We start from the raw sequence: 18,809 nt of genomic DNA on the forward strand, positions 1-18,809 counted from the left end.
ATATTTTTAAAGATGATTTTAGTATACATTTATAATCTATACTCGTATAAGAATCTGATTTTGAAAATATAATTTTATTTGAAATAAGAAAAATAAAAATAAAAAAATGAAAGTTGAGATATATATTACCAATAAATTATTTCTTAAAAAGATGATTTTCGCATGTAGCATCATTTATGTGCCCTTTGAGGCCTGACTCAAGTGGTAAAGGGATGACGAGGGTTTGTGGCCCAATTACTACAAAAAAATCTAGGGAGAATTGTGTTTTGGGCCCAGTTGGGCACAAAAATTAATAAAAGATCCTCATAAGTTCCATATTTAAGCCCAACACCTAAAGAAAGTTTACAAATTGAAAAGAAAGATATGAAACATTCAATTTTTCGAAAATGCCCTTTATTGTCAAAAAGAAAAAGAAAACAACTAATTTCCTACCCTCTTTTATTCTTTTTTTCCCTCTCTCTTTCATCATTCACCTTGTCTTTTTCTCTCACATATTAATTGATGGGACATGTAAATTATTTCTTTTATAGAAAAGTGTTACTATTTTCATCAATTATTTTTCTCCCAAAAACCATGCCTAATAAATTAAATATTGGAAATCAATGGTTGAAAATGATTATTACTATATTTTTAAAGTAAATATTTTTTAAATACCTCATAATTTTTTTTTAAACTTACAAAATATATAATAAATATTTTTTAAACACCTTAAAAAATATTATTATTCTTTTTTATCCAATATATATATAAATATCTTTAAGGTTGTAGACAATTATTTGAATATTTTCTCTATTTTTTGGACAATACATTGATATTATCTTAATATATTATTTTGTAACATGATCATTTTTTAACTAATAGTGATAATTAATTTTTAATTGAATAATGTATTATAACTTAATAATTTGAAAAATATTCAAATGCCCTTTTAAATCTAAAATAGATGTGGACTTGACATGGTTTAAATTATTAAAGCATGATGTCATTAAGTTAAGCAAATGTATCATATTAAGAGATGTGTATGTAAATTATATCATAATTTTCTCTTTTTTTTATTTTTTTTCCTCGTACATGATATCTTTTGTATAAAGTTTTGTAGATGAAAAATAACAAAATCTTTTGTTATCTAAAGAGGCATAACAACACATTAAAATTGAAAAGAGAATATAATGGAACACAAATTAGATGAAAATCACTTTAAATAAGGATATAATAGAAAACATATAAATGTAAGAAAAAACAAGTTTAGATGAAATTTAAAATAAAAAATCAAAGAAAATAAATTAAAAGTAATAATATAAAAATCGTAGAATCTTCAAAACTATAATTACAACAAAAAAATTATTTTAAATTAACTTGATAATTTAAATTAATGATTTTTTATAAAAAAAATTACAAATGTTACAAAGATAATTTTTTATCCTTTTTAATTCTATTTAAATATGATTTTTTTAATATCTACTAACATTATGTTTATAAAGGTAAAATAGTAAAAATATATATTTTATTCGGTTTACTTGTAATAAACACTTTAATTTTGGAATACTCTTTTATAGTTAGTGTAACACCCTTATATAATAGTGTAAATTTCATAAATAATTTATGGGTAACAAAGAAAATAAAGAAATGATTCAAAATTAACTAAAATCTTTCATAAATGGTAACCTTGTACACCCTTGTACACTTAGTATATTTCCCTTATACATTTAGTACATTTCCCTTGTACAGTTAGTGTAACATCATTGTACAATGGTGCAATATATCCCTCTTAAGTTGTGTGTCCATGTAGGTATATTAATCTTATTTCTAATGGTTTGGCTAACAAAATGGTGGATGAATTAGGATTAAATTTTTTTTCCCCAAACATTATTACTAAGAAAAGTATCGAAATTTCCATGTGAAAGTTAAATAAATTGCATGACATAGGTATGCAATCTATGGGTGACAAGGAAAATGAAAAAGTGATTCAAAATCGATTAAATTTTTTTATAGATGGTAGTCTTGTACACCCTTGTACACTTAGTACATTTTCCTTGTACACTTAGTACATTTCCCTTGTACAATTAGTGTAATACCATTGTACAATATATCTATCCTAAGTAATATGTCCATGTAGGTATGTTAACCATATTTCTAATGGTTTAACTAATAAAAGGATGGATGAATTAGGGTTAGTTTTTTTTTTTCCCAAACATCATTATTAGGGAAAGTATCGGAATTTCCATATGGGAGTTAAATAAAGTGCATGACATGAGTATGCAATTTGTGGGTGATAAGGAAAATAAAGGAGTGGTTCAAAATAGATTGAAATATTTTATAAATGGTAATCTTATACACTGCTTGTACACTTAGTACATTTCCCTTATACAGTTAGTAAATACTCTTATATAGTGACACAAATTTCATATTCCCGTAGTGCATATATGCCTATATTTGTATTAAACATGATTCTAGTAGTTTGATTAAAAAAATGATGAAAAACTTCAATCCAATTTTTTTATGAACATATTACATTTTTGTGAAAAAAATATACAATTGACCAATTCCTTTATTTAATTGTGAACATATTATATTTTAAAAATAAAAAAGAATAATTAATAAATGAAATTTAATTCTTTTTATTATCTTAGTATTAAACAAGGTCTTCAATTTTCATTTTTAAAAATATTTTTCATTTTTTTAATTAAATGTATTTTAAAAAAGAGACAATATAGAAAATAAAAATAATTTTTAAAAATAAAAAAATAATAAAAACTAGAAAAAATATTTTAAAACCAATCTCAAACATAATCTATATAATTTTTAACTACTTGTTTTTATTTAAAATGAGTAAACATATCATTTACCCCTTTTGTATGAGAAAAAAATCAATCTCTACTATACTATGTATTGATATAATCCATTTCTAAATACGAAAACATTTTAGTTGGATATTTAAAATAAAAACTCTTCATCTATCATCTTTCTCTCTTTTTCTTTTTTCTCATTTCAATAAATTTTCAATTAATTCAAATCATTAAAAAAATTCCTTAATAAACAAATTTGGAACATTCATATAACTTATTACAAAAGTCTATGTTCAAAAAATTATTAAACTATGGAAAGAAAAAGATTACAAAAAAAAACTTTAAACTTTTTATTTTATAATAATAATAAAAATAAACTTTAAAATACTTTTTAGTATAAAAGAAAAAAAATAGTAAATATATTTATTTTAAATAGTGTTTTAATCATTAAATTATTTACTTGTAAAATGTAAAAAATAATTTTTATTCATTTAAATTAATATTTTTTTCAAAAGTATGTTCCAAAATAATTTTTGAATCATTAATATAATTTTTATTTATTTATAATTTAAAAATAGAAAATAATGTTGCTTTTTCAATTATTTTTAAAGGAATTTAAAAAATAATAAAAAATAAAAAAATGATTAAATAAAGGAGAATTTTATGGATGGGGCATGTAAAGGTGGTAGTATAAAGACAAAATGATGGGTGTAAGTAAAAATGGGTATTTTTGTGTATTCCAACCTTATATCCTTACAATCAATTATAGGTGTGGGAGGATCTTTTATTAATTTTTGGGCCTAACTGGGCCCAAAACACAATTCTCCCAAAAATCTATGTGCACAAAAAAAAAAAAAAAAGTATGATATTTTTGTAAACATGCTATAAAATGCATTTTTTTTTTCTTAAAAAAAGGATTATTTAATAAAAAAAAGGCACCAAACTAAAGCTCTTTTTACGACCCCGTACTCTTTGGTCCCACTTTGCCTTAGGGTGTACAAAACGGAGTGGGATGGATGGGCTCTGAAATAGTCTGATACGGTGTCCCTCCCTCCCCAATGCGAAAATTTTCGGACGAAAAGATTGTTTATTAAGTGAATTTTGAGGAGAAAAGTGGCGAGGCAAATGGGAATTTTGGCGGGTATAGGGGTGTTGCTTCCGTTCCCATTCTACTATTGGCTGTGGACATATCCTCAGACATGGGTGGATCTTTGTGGGATTAAGCGAGACCCTTCGAACGTGATGGCTCACGTGGCTCACGCCTTGAAGCTGCTTCAGTTTCTCTCTCTCTTCTCTGTCGCCTCCCTCTCTTGGCCTCCCCCTCTTTTCTTTTGGCCTCTCTTTGGATTTGGCCAGTTCCTGAACTTCAGGTCAGTTTTTTTTTTTTTCTCTCTAGTTAAAATTTACATAAATGAAATGTATCTCAATTTGTAAATGGTATTGACCTTTGTGAATCCCAAGTTGGTTGTAGCAACAATGGTTGACTGATTTTAGTGGGGTATATTATCTTTCAGGGCTCTGTTTTCTTTCTCTAGGGATGAAGTTTGAATTAAAAAAGAAATGCATATTAATCTGTAAATGGGTAACTGTTGTGGATATTACATTTATTGTAGCGATAATGGGAATTGCCTCTAGTGTGTTTTATTATTCTGGTCATTTTGGCTCCCTCTCTGGTTAAAATTTGTGTTAAAAAATGAAATGGATGCTAATTTATGAATGGGTATTAGAGTTGTAGATTCCATATTGGTTGCAGCGAGCAGTAGAATAGAAAGGAATTGGGAAGCAATATGAAACCCATTATAAATATTACTGTTAATGGATGAAGGAATTTGGAGTTTCTATGATGCTATTTTGAATGAGTTATTCTTGGTTGAATGGGGGCATTTGGTTCAACAAGTCTTTACTACTATCCTAAGTAGTATGGATGTGGGTTAGGTGTCAGCTTAAACGTTGTTCAGGTATTTAACTTCCCTACTGGATTATAAAGATTTTCAGTTTCTTTGGCCTCTGTTTGCCTGTAGCAAGTCCCCTCAACTTTAGGTCTTTACTTTCTTTTATTGTAGGTAAAGTTTGGGTGTAAAAATTAAATCCATGTTATTTGTGAATGGATCTTAGCCATACTGAATTGGTTGTGGTAACACTAGTCGGTTGCTTTTGTACTGGGTGTGATTGATTGTGTGTGCAGTAGAGAGAGAGGAGTTGGGATACTAAAATAAACCCATTATAAATGTCAATGTTAGGAGATGATAGAAATTATTTGATGCTATTTTTCTTTTAATCAGGGCATTTGCTCCTACTAATGTTTTAATAGATTTGTTGTTGGTTTAGGTTGAGTTCCTTAACTCTCCTACTGGGTTATTGGTTGAAAAATGCCAATTTCATTGGCTAAAACATCCAATGTGTTTGAATATTACTTTTTTTTTCCTAATCATTTTCTTTTACATTAGTTTTTAGGTAAATTGAGTTAGTAATTATCCACAGTTGAATTAACTTAGATTAGTTATTGATATAGGTTGACTGTTATGTAGAGTGACCCACAGGAGTAGTGCCCTGATTTGAACGTCATTTGAAAGTTTAGCAAGGTTAAGTGCCATGCTTTAAAGTTAAAATTGCTTCAAAAGGTTTAATGCATAGGACGGATAGAACTCCAATGTTCCACATCGATTGGTTGGGCCGAGCTACTTGTACCTCCCATTAGCTTAGGCTTTTAGGAATGTGTGTGGTCCTGCATAATTTGGTATTAGAGCAAGGTTTGGCTTGACTCACCCTGCACCCACTGATGTGGGCATCAACAATTGAGTGGGGGTGTTTGATATAGGGCGGATGAAAGTCCCATGTCGCACATCAGTTGATTACCAACATTAGTTGAGCCTTATATGTGGAGCTACCTCTATCTCCTATTAGCTTAGGCTTTTGGGATTGTATGTGGTCCACATCACATTGTGTAATGCTTCTTTGTTTCTTTTATATTTTGTTCTTCTATATGTAAAGAAAATGTTTTTATAGATGAAAATGCAATGCATTTCTGCTTTCAAGTTGAGTTGCTTAAGATTGATTTTGGATTTTAGCAACATAGCTAACTAGCAAATTTAATGCTTCTCATGCTTGAATCTTCATATTTCTGTATTGTTCTGTTACTAAAATCAGTTTGGTTTCCACCAATTCTTCATGATTCTAATCTTATGTATAAAAATTGAGTTTGTCATGTAGCAATTTTGATTAGTGTACATGTAATATGGTTATGTGTTCTTGCACATGTTCACCTAAATTTTACTTTATCTTGTTAGTTATCTTATTTCATAAGATTTAGTGGATGTCATGGTTTTCTTTATGAATTTCAAATTGTATTCCCCCTAGTGAGCTTCCTTTGGCCTGTCTTTTCGATGCTCTTATGGGGGATTATTGCATGTAACTTGTCAACAAGTTTCTCTTGTAGGATAACTACCTACAAATGAAGTTCCTCTCCTAGGATAATTGCATAAAAGTGAAATATTTAAGGGATTACATAATAAATAGCACATAGTTTGCTTCATATTAGTATTAGGTACTATTTGGCCAATTCAATTGTGATGGTTTTGCTGAGATGCCATAAATTCCGAATGTTGAAGGTTATGGTGCTAAGACAATGAAGTATCTGTTCTTGGTTTTTCCTTGTTTCTTTTTAACAATTTAGCCCAAGGGAGAGTTTGATAGTGCTGAAATTTTACTACTGAAAAGATTTAGTGTTGAAACTATAGTACTGAGAACTTTAAGTTGTTAAAAGGGTCATTTTATCATTAGGGTAGTAAAATTCAAGCAAATTTCCAGATATGAATTCATACTTTAAAATCAAATATAGGAGGTGCACTCAAGATTCAACAATAAGTGGCTCCAACCTTATTTTTCAATCCTTTTTAGTTGTAATGGAAGTATTAGTGTTTGCCATAACATGTTATCAAATGCTCTTATGTGGAAAATTTGTGTTATAGCACCGATTTTTCCAACAGTCTTCCCTACCAGATTTTTCTGTAGTTGCAATTTACTATCGTCTAAACGACAACCTAGGTTTTTTCTAGATTGGATCGATACTGTTTGGGAGTTACAAATTTACCTCTCACATATCCTTGATTGATCATTTGTGAATTTTCTTTTTCTTTTCCTTTTCATGGAGGGTTGGGTCAGGGTTAGGAGTGAGAAAGAATGGTTCTCTTGTTTGATCCACTAGTTTGTCAATCTACTAACAAGTTTCTCATATTTTCCAAATTTATTTAATTGAGATCTTAATGAAAATTTTATTTCTTCCCAATTGTAGAAAAAGACTGGAAAAAAACTAAAAAGATATATGTGTACAAAGTAGGCATTTTGCAGAACTTTTTTAGAGAACCTACAAGAGGCTTCATGCTCTTGAAGTAAAAAAAAATATTGACTACCCTCTTACCATGTGCATCCTAATAAGGATCTTGACCATCTCCCATTGTTCAATACATACCATTAATTGAATTTGTTTCAACTTGGTGTTGATTGAGTGGTGATCCTTTAACATCTTCAACCAATGAACTAATAATGCTTTGGAGGAAACATTTGACACGTTTGTGGTAGATCCAAGGCCTTCTAAGATTTGTGAGGATGATTTTAGTGCAATCCTAACCTGGAGAAATGTTGATGCATCTTGATCCAAAATGAGCCTAATTCAGCTTTTAGTCCACATATGTGAAGGTAACATGGGATTGGTTAGTGAATTTGGCCCATTTGTAACATGTTGCACCCATGAAACTTATCTAGTGCAATTTATGGTCTCTAAATCATGTAGTTCACTGTTGGAGATTGACTTGGTAGTATCTTTTAGATATCCTTGTGATAAATCTTTATCCAATGGCTTTAATAAAAGCTTTATATTAGGGCCCTGTAATTGTTGTGTTTACATGCTTAGTTCTAGACCACTGATCAGAGCCTAAGAAAAGAGGGTTGCATGTTGGTAGTTGACCTTATGTTTGGCCATTCCTTGGATAGTTGGTGTTTCTCTTGATAGAGTGGTAAAAAAGGATTTGTTAGGAACCTCTAAAATATAGCCAAGAGGGGTGGACTAATATGAATGAACCATATAATAGTTAACTACCTTATGGAAATTGATTTGATTTCGAAGGAATGAGTTGCTACACTAGTTAAAAGCCACATTTGAGTTAATGACAGTTCACTTCATCAAGTACTATTTGTTTAAGGGAAGATGTTCTTTTGAAGCCTATTAAAGAGTTATTAGTGGGATCTAGTTGAGGGCTGGTGGGTGTTTGCTTTTTTGCGTTTTTTGTCTTGTGGTATCTCGTGTATACTCCCTGTATGCTTCGGGTTGCCTTCTTGTTCCCTTTTTCTAATAAAATTTCTGTGATTTATCTATAAAAATAAATAAATAAATAAATAAAAAATAGTAGTTATTAAGGGATAGTTTAGGGTATGTTTGGAAGTTGTTTTTAATTTTTGTTTTTTTGTTTTAAAAACAAAAAAACAGGAAACCATGTTTGACAATTAGAAAACATAAAACAATTTTTTGCTCTTAATAACAACTAAAATATGTTCTTAGGATGTTTTCTTAGAATATGTTCTTAAAAAATAATTATACAAATATAAAGAATGATTGAAAATATAACACGACAAATAAAAGTTAGTTTTGAAAAATATTTAAAAACATAGAGAACAAGTTAAGAACATTTCAAACCTATCAAAAAAAAAAAAAAAAAATAAAGAAAAGAAAAAATGAAAGTTAAGAACATTTCAAGTTCTCAAATAGACTTTTGTTCTATAAAACATCAGAAAATAGTTTTCAAAAATTGTTTTAGAAAATATTTTCTAAGAAGAATGAGACATTATTCTTTTCTTTCTCACTCAACATGGTAGCGTTTGATTTGGAACCCTAATTGTAAAAAAAAAAAAAAAAAAAAAAAACATCCTTAACACTTTCCACCTTCCTTTTTTTGCATTGTCGCAGTGCGCTACGGTAATGTGTCATGGTAAATGCTGTAGTAACGTGCTACAATGATCTACTACATTATACTACAATGACTTCTAGCACCAGTGCCTATGTGATTGATTGTGTTGTGTAATGCAAGTATAGTGCAAGTATCTGTTAGTGTTTGAACTATTAGAAGCTTAAAGAAAGAATTTTAGGAACATTTGGATTTTTTCTCTCCCTCTATAGACTTAAGATTTTCATTGGAGTGAACTTCCATCAGACTTGCAATGCCAAGCTCTACGGATTTTCCATAAGGTCCTTCCTGAGCTCATATTGTTAAATTTATAATATTGTTTTATAATGAGCTGGAGAGGTAATTTAGTTAGTCTTGTTGAAGAGTGCATCACCCACTCTAGGAAGCAGGAGTAGACTATTCCTTGTTTCATGCAAAAATAGAGAAAAAATGTTACTGCTCTTTGTGTTGTTGAGATGGGGTGATGGGCTGCAGGATCACTAACAGATAAGCAGTTACATATATGTCGTGAGATTTTGGAAATGAGAGGGGGAATGTGTTGGTTTGCGATTGAGTCGAAGACGTTTGAGGTTTTAGTAGAGGAAGTTAGAGGGAAGATACGAGGTACCATTGTGGAAAGGAGCAGAGGTTTCTCTTCCTGAATCAGATTTGGGGTGACAAGTTTGAGAAAGTTTTTGGAAGGTCTTGAAGAATGCTGTAGGGAGGAAAGGAAAGGAAGATTAGATAAAGTGTAGGAGGAAGAAGGTAGAAAGTTTAAAGTGGAAAGACGCGAAAATGGGTCGGGGAGATTCATCCTCTGTTCTGTGATTGATGTAGAGGCTAAGAGGTTTTGTGTAGTTGTCCCCGAAGGAAAGGGTTTGATAGGAGGATGGGCCTTGTTTGCTGAGAAACTTAGGGGTTTAGGGGTAGTAACATTTGAGGATATGAAGGTAGAAGAAGTTCATCGAGGTGAATCAAAGCTGAAAGTGGTGGCAATAGAGAAAATGGATGGAAGATACCAAGAAAAGAAGGTGTAGAGTACGAAGAAGACCTTTGTGGAAGTGACTAAGGAGCAAGCTGGAAGGCAAGGTGAAGGAGAAGCTTTATGGCTTCAAGTTGGAAGGGAGAGGGTTGAGTGACAGGAAGGAAGGATTGGGTCGGTGCCTTGTTGGAAGTTGGGGTGCTGGATCAGTGGGGGAGTCGGAGTTGCAGTCGGTCAGAAAATGGGGGGTGCACAGTTGGAATATAAGGATTGAAGGTGAAGAGTATGGGAGGTCCCTTCATGTTGCTGGAATTCGAAGATGAAAATGAGGCAGAGAGAACACTAAAGAGGGGGACACAAAGATTTAATGACAAAGTGTTGCATTTAGAGAGATGGAGCGTGGAGGCATGATGCTCAAAGGTAGGAAGCCTAGTTGAAAATGTCTGGGTAAGAGTGGTGGGACTCCTGCTTCATTGTTGGAGTGAAAAAGTTTTTAAGAGAGTAGGGGACTGTTGTGGAGGCTTTGTGGAGGTGGATAGAGAAACAAAGAATTATTCTCAGATCCAGTGGGCCAGAATTTTGGTAAAGAATAGGGGTAATTTATTTCCGGGAACTATGCACTTAGTGGTAGACGATTACTGCTATGATTTACAGCTGTGGTGGGAGAGGCTACCATGGTTTTCAAAGGTGTTGCCGATGAAGAAGATGACAGGGGGGGAGAAGGAGAAGGCAAGGGAAGAACGGGAAGTGGGCTCACACGCGGAGAGTAGGAGTAGCAAAAGGAAAGAAAGTTGGTGTGTTGCAGAGGAGGTGGGGGCAGACTCAGCCAGAAAAGATGGAGGGGAAGAAAAGCCTGTTGAAGATGGGAAGTTTGGTACAGCTGCAGCTTTTTTAGTCGTAGGGAAGAAGTATGGTGGAAAAGGGAAAGGAATGGTGGGCTTAAATGAAGGGGTTATTAGGCTTAACCAATGCAAGCCCAACAGTGAAGGCTCTCAAGACCATCTGGAATGGGCTTCAAAAGTGAAGAAAAAGCCCAATGGACCGCGGGACTGCTGGGAAGAGGGGCAGTCCAGTGGAGTTTCAGGGCGGGCCTACAGTGCTGGCCATTTAAATTCCTTTTGGGTTGGGCCGGATAGGGAGGATTGCAGGCCCAATCTGGTTATGAGAGAAGGACAGTCTTTTGAGGCCTTGTGGGCTGGCACTTCTTTTAGGCCCACAAAGGGAAGTATTTTAAAAGAAGCTAGGGCTTCTTTAGGACAATCGCGTTCAGAGATTTGGTTCGAAGAAGAACTCTTGCCCAACGGGATGCCGTCTGCAGCGGAGAGAAGCGAGAAACAAAGGGCTTCCCTTGCGGTTGAGTGGCTGATGGAGGAAAATTCCAGGTACTCCAATCTTGAGCCCTCTGCGATGTGCTTTTGGGGGGGACGGGTCTCTTCTTCTTCTACTCTCTCTGGGGGAAAGGGGGCTGTGATTGAGATGGATGAAAGGTGCGGTAATGACGCCGTGAAGGAGGAAAGTGAAGGGAAGTTAAACTTTACTCCGTTGAGAGTGTGTCCGGCGGAAGTAAGGGACGATCAGATGGGAGTGAGGGTTTCTTTTATGTTGGAAGAGGGGAGAGGCGAAGGGGTTGAGAAAGAAGAAGACGAGGAGAGTTGGAGGTATAGTTGTCTGGCAAGATTTTGTCAGTGTTTGGGAATGCCTGCGGAAGGCTTTGAAATGGAGATATTGCAACTCCTCAATAAAATTAGGGAAAGAAGGGATTGTTCTGAGAGGGTTACAGGAAAAAAGAGGAAAGGTAAGGGACTTTCGAGATTTGATCGTGAATTAAAGAAACTTGAGTGGTCGGTGAATTATGGAGGAATTGTAGAGGATCGGGGCCATCAAGAGTCTGGTAGATGAAGCTAAGGATTCTGTCGTGGAATGTAAGGGGGGCAAACGACAAGGAAAAGAGAAGGGTGATAAAGGATGTGATTAAATCACAGAAGGTTGACTTAGTGTGTATTCAAGAAACAAAAATCCAGGAGATGTCAAATGGGTTGGTCAAAAGCCTTGGGGTTGGAAGATGTTTGGAATGGGGGTCTTTAAATTCCAGGGGGACGGTGGGGGGGTGTTGGTGTTTTGGGATAACAGGGTATTGCAATTAGAGGAGATGGAGGTGGGCAAATTTATAGTCTCTTGTCGTTTTAAGAGCTGTGAGGATGGGTTCTGTTGGTGTTTCACAGGAGTTTATGGGCCCACAGCAAAAGCGGAGAGAGAGGATTTTTGGAGTGAGCTGGGGGCAATAAAAGGGTTATGGAATGAGCCGTGGTGCGTTGCAGGAGACTTCAATATGATTAGATTCCCATCTGAGAGGAGCAGAGGAGGCCGTTTAACCCAGGGAATGAGGAGATTTTCAGAGGTGGTTGAGGAGTTAGAATTAAGGGATTTGCCACTTCAAGGGGGGTGTTCACATGGTGTGGTGGTCTCAATAATCGATCAAAATCAAGAATTGATCGATTTTTCATTTCTGAGGATTGGGAAACTCATTTTCAAGGGGCCATCCAAACTGTCTTGGCTAGGCCTATCTCTGACCATGCCCTGATTCTTCTGGATAGGGGAGGAATGAGGAGAGGACCCACGCCTTTTAGATTTGAGAACATGTGGCTGAAAAGTGAGGGCTTTAAAGAGGTGATGAGACAGTGGTGGGAGGGGATTCAAGTGAATGGATCGGCTAGTTTCATATTGACTGAAAAACTAAAGGCCTTAAAACCGCTGTTAAGAAGTTGGAATAAAGAGGTTTTTGGACAGATTGATTTAGAGAAACAGAAAGCATGGAACTTAATAGAGTACTGGGACAAGGAAGAAATGGTTCGTTCTCTGTCAATAGAAGAAGAAGAAGTTAGGAAGGAGGCAAGGGAGTTATATAAGAAGTGGGCTCTATTGGAAGAAGTATCATGGAGGCAAAAGTCTAGGGAAATTTGGCTAAAAAAGGGGGACAGAAACACCAAGTTTTTTCATAAAATGGCAAATGCTTATAGAAGGAGGAAGCAACTGAATAGAATAAAGGTGAATGAGAGGTGTTTTACTAAGGAAAGTGAAATCAAAGAGGAGGTTGGCAGAAATTTCCAAGAACTGTTGACAAACCCGGGTGATTGGAAGCCTAGTATTAAAGGGCTAAACTTTGAGAGGCTGGAAGAGAGGGAGGTAGAGAGGCTGGAGCAGCCATTTTTAGAGGAGGAGGTCTTTGAAGCGTTGAAAGGCTGTTGCGGTGAGAAAGCACCAGGGCCGGACGACTTCTCAATGGCCTTTTGGCAGTTTGCTTGGGATTTTGTGAAGGTGGAGGTCTTGAATTTGTTCAGACAGTTTCATGAGACGGGGAGATTTGTCAGAAGCATGAATGCAACCTTCTTAGTTTTGATTCCCAAGAAAGGGGGGGCTGAGGACTTAAAGGACTTTAGGCCAATAAGTTTGGTGGGAGGGCTTTACAAATGGTTGGCTAAGGTGTTGGCTAACAGGTTAAAAGGAGTGTTAGATAAAGTGATATCTTTATCTTAAAATGCTTTTGTGGAGAGGCGGCAGATTATGGACGCAGTTCTGATCGCTAATGAGGCAATAGATTCCATCTTGAAAAATAATAGAGGGGCAATAATGTGCAAATTAGATATAGAGAAAGCTTATGACCATGTGGATTGGAAATTTTTGATAGCGGTAATGGCGAAAATGGGATTTGGAGGTAGGTGGTGTAATTGGATAAAGTGGTGCTTATCCACTGTCAGATTTTCAGTTCTGATGAATGGCAGTCCAATGGGTTTTTTTTAGAGCTCGAGGGGCATAAGGCAAGGAGACCCCCTCTCGCCTTATTTATTCGTAATAGTGATGGAGGCTTTCAGTTGTTTGATGAAAAGAGCAGTTGATGGTGGTTTTTTGATGCCTTGTTTGGTTCGGGGAAGAAGGGGCGAAGGGGTCCAGATTACACATTTGTTGTTTGCTGATGACACGTTGGTCTTTTGTGAAGCTAAAGAGGATCAGTTGACACACCTATGCTGGTTGCTAATGTGGTTTGAGGCTTTGTCAGGGTTAAAAGTGAATATGGAAAAGAGTGAATAGATTTCAGTTGGTAGAGTTGAAAATGTGGGAGAGTTAGCTGATGAATTTGGTTATAAGGTGGGAAACTTACCATCCACCTACCTAGGAATGCCTTTAGGTGCTCCTTTTAAATCTAGTGGTGTTTGGGATGGAATAGAGGAAAGATTCAAAAGGAGATTGACTATGTGGAAGCGACAGTACATTTCAAAAGGAGGAAGGATTACCTTAATTCAGAGTACTTTGTCCAACTTGCCAATTTATTTCATGTCCATCTTCCAAATTCCAAGGGCGGTTAGGATAAGACCGGAAAAGATATAAAGAGATTTTCTGTGGGGAGGAGGCACTCTTGAGCAGAAACCTCACTTAGTAAGGTGGTCGATTGTGTGTGATGATAAAGGTAAAGGAGGGTTGGGGGTAAAGAGTCTTGGGTTGTTCAATAAGGCTCTCCTGGGAAAGTGGGCATGGCGTTTTGCTAACGAGAAAACGGCCTTATGGAATCAGGTGATTAGAAGGAAGTATGGGGAGGAGAAAGGAGGATGGAGATCTTGTGAGATTAGGGAGGCTTATGGGGTTGGTTTGTGGAAAGCTATAAATAAGGTGGGACAATTTGTAACCCCTTTTTTTGGCTATGAGGTGGGGGATGGTAAGAATGTGAGGTTTTGGAAAGATAAGTGGTGTGGTACCAGCCCTTTAAGCGAGGCTTTCCCTTCTTTATTTTCCATAGCAAAGTCAAAAGAGGCATGGGTAAATGAAGTGTGGACAGCCGAGGGGGATAGGAGGGGAAGTTGGACTCCTACTTTCAATAGGCCGTTTAATGATTGGGAATTGGAAGAAGTGGGAAGGTTACTTAGGTGTTTGGAAGGAAAGATGGTGAGGGTGGATGAGGAGGACAGGGTGAGATGGGTGGAATCAAAGGATGGGGTTTTTTCGGTAAAGTCCTTGTATAGGGCAATGCAGCCGGTGTCGTCAGCTTGGTTTCCTTCAAAGATTATTTGGATGTCTTATGCTCAACCCAAGATAAGCTTCTTTGCGTGGGAGGCGTCGTGGGGTAGAGTCCTAACTTTGGATCGTCTGCAAAAGAGGGGTTGGGCTTTGGCAAATAGGTGCTTTCTTTGCCAAAAGTGCGGGGAGTCGATTGACCACCTCCTCCTTCATTGTGAAAGAACAAGGGAGGTGTGGACCTTGCTCCTCTCTTTTTTTAGAGTCTCTTGGGTTTTTCCGCTTTCGGTTAAGGAAACTCTAATAGGTTGGAGAGGTTCCTTTATGGGCAAGAAGAGGAAGGTGGCGTGGCTTTTGGGACCGTTATGCTTGTTTTGGGTCATTTGGAAGGCTAGAAATTCAATTGCTTTTGAGGACGGGGTGCTATCTATACAAAAGCTGAAAATTTCCTTTGTGTATTTGCTATGGTCGGAAACCAAAGTGTGGATAAAAGATGGTCTTTCGACCTTATTAGATTTTATAGATTGGGTGTGCATGTATTAAGGAAGAGGGTTTTTTGTGCTTTCATAGAGGGGTGGGTTCTTTTGTAAGGGGGTGAGTCGTTTTCTATACTGTAACTATTTGAGTCGCTTCTTTAGCATCTCTTTTTCAATACATATATCACTTACTGATAAAAAAAAAATAAAAAATCTGTTAGTGTTTGAAGTTTCCTAACATTCTTTGTTTCAATTTTTAAGTGCAATAGTCCCTGCTTCCTCCTTTCAATAATTAACAAGTATGCCATCTAGTAGTGATAAAAAAATCGAGAGATAGTGTTGATATTCAGATTATTTTAGTAAAGCTAAAGGGATGTAATGGGATAAAACTATGAGGGTGTATATGGGGGAAAGGGAAACCTAAAGCATCTTGTTGAAGGTCCTTCCCAAGGAATCTAAAAGTTTTGATGAATGACAACAAGATGACGTCAAGATAATAGCATGGTTGTGGAAGGTTATTGAACCCTATGTTAGTGCTAATTTCATGTTCTTACAAACCTTGAAACAAATATGTGATGCAGTTAAAGAGACGTATTCTTAAGAAAAAAATATTTCAAGAATCTTATGAAGATGTTTTTGGGGTAAAGTAGAATGGGAAACCTGTGAATGAGCACTATGCATCCTTCAAAGGGAAGTAGGAGGAATTAAATATGTATCAACCATTCTCTGTTGATATTAAGGTTCAGTGAAGGCAAAGGAAAGAGTTTCAGACTGCTAAATTTCTTTTTAGCCTTGATTTTGAATATGCTGAGTCAAACATGGTAAACTTATTAGTGAGAAGTTACCATCTCTCTATAATGTTTATGCTTGTCTTCAATGCATTGATCTATAGTCCTTTTCATTTGGAAATGGTATTAGGGATACTTCTGCACTTGCATCAACAGGACAATGTAGAGATGGTCCTCCTATTTGTGGTTGAGAGGTTGATGTTTAGGTGGAGGTAAAGGCAGATGTAGAAGTGATAGGCAAAGCTTACCCTGTGGTTGGACTAATCATACCTTTGATAAATGTTGGGATAAATTTAGTCATCCTACATAGGCTAATCTGATTGTCTCCTCTTCCAATGGTGGAGTTGATGTTCCTACTCCTATTCAACCTGCAGGTGGTAATATGGAGTCTATTACCTCATCTTTAGATGATTATAACAAACTAGTGCAATAATCGTCAAAGATTTCCTTGCGATCTAACATTAGTGCTCTTATTGCTACCTTAGCAAATTCGATATTGGTTGGTGCTTGGAATGGTATATTTATGTTCACGCAGAAGACAGAGGCAGCTCCCCTACAACAATGCCGGAAAATCACTTATGCTTAGAAAGTAGCAACCCAAATTTCAACTCCCCAGCAACAATGCCAAAAAATTTCTTAGTATTCGAAATGGTATGTGTGTGTTGTTCCCAAGCATCAGATAATGCAACCCATGGTATCAGATATTGCTCCAAGACAACTTTGATGCAAATTTCCTTGATCTTACAAACTGTATGCTCTGTTCATGAGATGATAATTAAGCTCTCCAAAAATTGAAGATGACATTTGAAACAGATTTTATCAAGGAGAATACCATTTATGAGTAATAATTATTTTCTTTTTCAATAATTATAAGTAATATAATCATTTTTTTTTTAACAATAAAATCCCATACTCCTTTGTTCATTCATTATGTATTCTTTAATAATTTCATTTTAAGCATATTTATGCATTTTTAGCCTAATATACATTGTAGGTCCATATCCTAATAATTTAAGCTTTTAGGAAAGTTGGAAGCCCAACATGACACTAGCTTTATAGTTAACCAGGGGTCTCAAATTCGAATCTCTCCCATTGTTTATTCTCCATTTGTTTGTGTGTAGGTTGTAACCCCAAATTTGTCTCTCCACCTGCGGGTATGAGGTTGCATCATCATCCGCAAGTTCAAAGACAGAATCATTTGTAACTAATGTATCTCCACATGAGGGTATGGGACAACACTTAGGGCTAGGTGTTAGCCTAATATACTGCTTGCAAATTTGGGTTGGTAATTTGTCTCTCCATGTGTGGATATGGGACACATGAGGAAGGGTGTCAGCTTGGTATACTGCTTGTAGATTTGTGTCATCATCTTCAAGTGTAAAGACCGGACTGATTTGTAGCTAATTTGTCTCTCCACATGCAAAGGAAGGGTGTTAACATACAATGCTTATAGACTTGTGTCATCTCCAAGCACAGACAGAATTAAAATATTGGTATGCTGATATTGTTCCCACAGTAAAACAAGTATTTGGAGAATTTCAAATAACAAGGACCTAGCAAATTGAGTTAATAGGAAAGGAAGATTATTGAGAGTGTTGCAGTGAGCTTCTTAAGCTCAAATAGGCACAAAGAAGCCTAATTTGTACCTGAAAGAAGTGGAATCCTTATATTTTGTAGTCTGTATTGTATGCTTGACAACTAAAGTTGATTAATAATGCCCCTTTTTGCTGAGGCTTCATTTATTTCGAGTGTAAGTGCAGTCAAGAAAGAGATTTTACAGCTGTTCAATAAAATGTATATCTCTATGGTGTGAATGGCGTTTAGTGGAGTGAGGATACACAATAAGTCTGAGTAAATCCTGAAATAGGATCCACATGAAAGAAAATACCCATTTCTTATTTGGTAGAAATCACTGACCTATTTTCAAGTGCAGCCCAAGTTTTATTTGCTTCTCTATATTTTGTATATATCTCCTGTATCTCTGTTCTGTTGTCCTAACGTGATCAACTTACAGGGTATATCAGTTGCTTGGTGAGGCAGGCACTTACTATGGTGTACGCTTCGGGAAGAACATTCCTTGGGTAACAGCATTTCCATTTGGGGTTATAAGTGATCCTCAGTATGTAGGAAGCATTATGAGTCTTCTTGCGTGCATATCTTGGGTGCCCTTCCAGTATATTCTCCTGTGGTTACTGGGCTACGTGTTCATAATTAAACTGGAATCAAAGGAAGACCCAGCTACTCGTGCCAAGCCACTCACTTGAAGGTGCAGGTTTCTGGACACTAACCAGCCATATTCGAATCATAAATCCTTGGCAGAAGGTTCTCGTTTTTTGCTCTTTTGCTGTAGGAGGTTGATATCTCAATCATTTATCAGCCTGTACTTGTATTCAAAATTTTCCCTCTGTTGAGGAGATTTTTTTTTTTTTTTGAAATAATTTATAACTGACATTAACGCATTTTTCCGCATGGTTTATGCTTTGCCATGGTTTTCAAGACAATTATCAAGAGCAGAAAAGGTCTACCATCATGCATTCACGTATGTTTCTCTGCATTTTACTGCTGAAATGCTTCAAAATGCATTCCAAAGCAAAAAACCAAAACCAGAGCACAACAAAGCCAAGTGCAATGAAAGACAGATCTATATCTTCTTCATGTTACTTTGCCCCAGTCTGGCTCAGTCAAAATGATTAATATTGAATTAAGTTTTGTGCAACAAGCTACCACTCCATGGTTCTTAAGGACTCATACGGACTTTCCACCAGGTTTTCTATGTAATTGAGCATTTCTTCATGCCAAAACAACTGAATTTGCTCATGTTAAATGTATTGTAGTAT

General features: G+C 35.6%; 1 protein-coding gene across 2 annotated transcripts; it reads left to right on the forward strand.

Annotated features, from left to right (window-relative positions):
* The first annotated feature begins 3,742 nt into the window (after positions 1-3,742).
* LOC100258621 (phosphatidyl-N-methylethanolamine N-methyltransferase) lies at positions 3,743-18,473 on the forward strand. Of its 2 annotated transcripts, none has more exons than XM_002265528.4 (2): positions 3,743-4,156; positions 17,987-18,473. In XM_002265528.4, exons 1-2 carry the CDS (start codon positions 3,912-3,914, stop codon positions 18,234-18,236), a joined length of 495 nt encoding a protein of 164 aa, XP_002265564.1. In that variant the 5' UTR covers positions 3,743-3,911; the 3' UTR covers positions 18,237-18,473. The 2 variants fall into 2 exon arrangements, with proteins under 2 accessions (XP_002265564.1, XP_059595683.1); XM_059739700.1 differs by lacking the exon at positions 17,987-18,473 and adding an exon at positions 16,458-17,904 and having other exon boundaries at positions 3,749-4,156.
* The last annotated feature ends 336 nt before the right edge of the window (positions 18,474-18,809 follow it).

This window comes from Vitis vinifera, chromosome 9, assembly GCF_030704535.1.
Source record: "Vitis vinifera cultivar Pinot Noir 40024 chromosome 9, ASM3070453v1".
NCBI classification, from domain to species: domain Eukaryota; kingdom Viridiplantae; phylum Streptophyta; class Magnoliopsida; order Vitales; family Vitaceae; genus Vitis; species Vitis vinifera.

Bases quoted from the DNA above. Each gene is read 5' to 3' on its own strand.
- LOC100258621 (XM_059739700.1), top strand. From the start codon at position 3,912: ATGGGAATTTTGGCGGGTATAGGGGTGTTGCTTCCGTTCCCATTCTAC. The intron at 4,157-16,457 runs GTCAGTTTTTTT...TTGCTACCTTAG, and splicing joins GGCCAGTTCCTGAACTTCAG to CAAATTCGATATTGGTTGGT.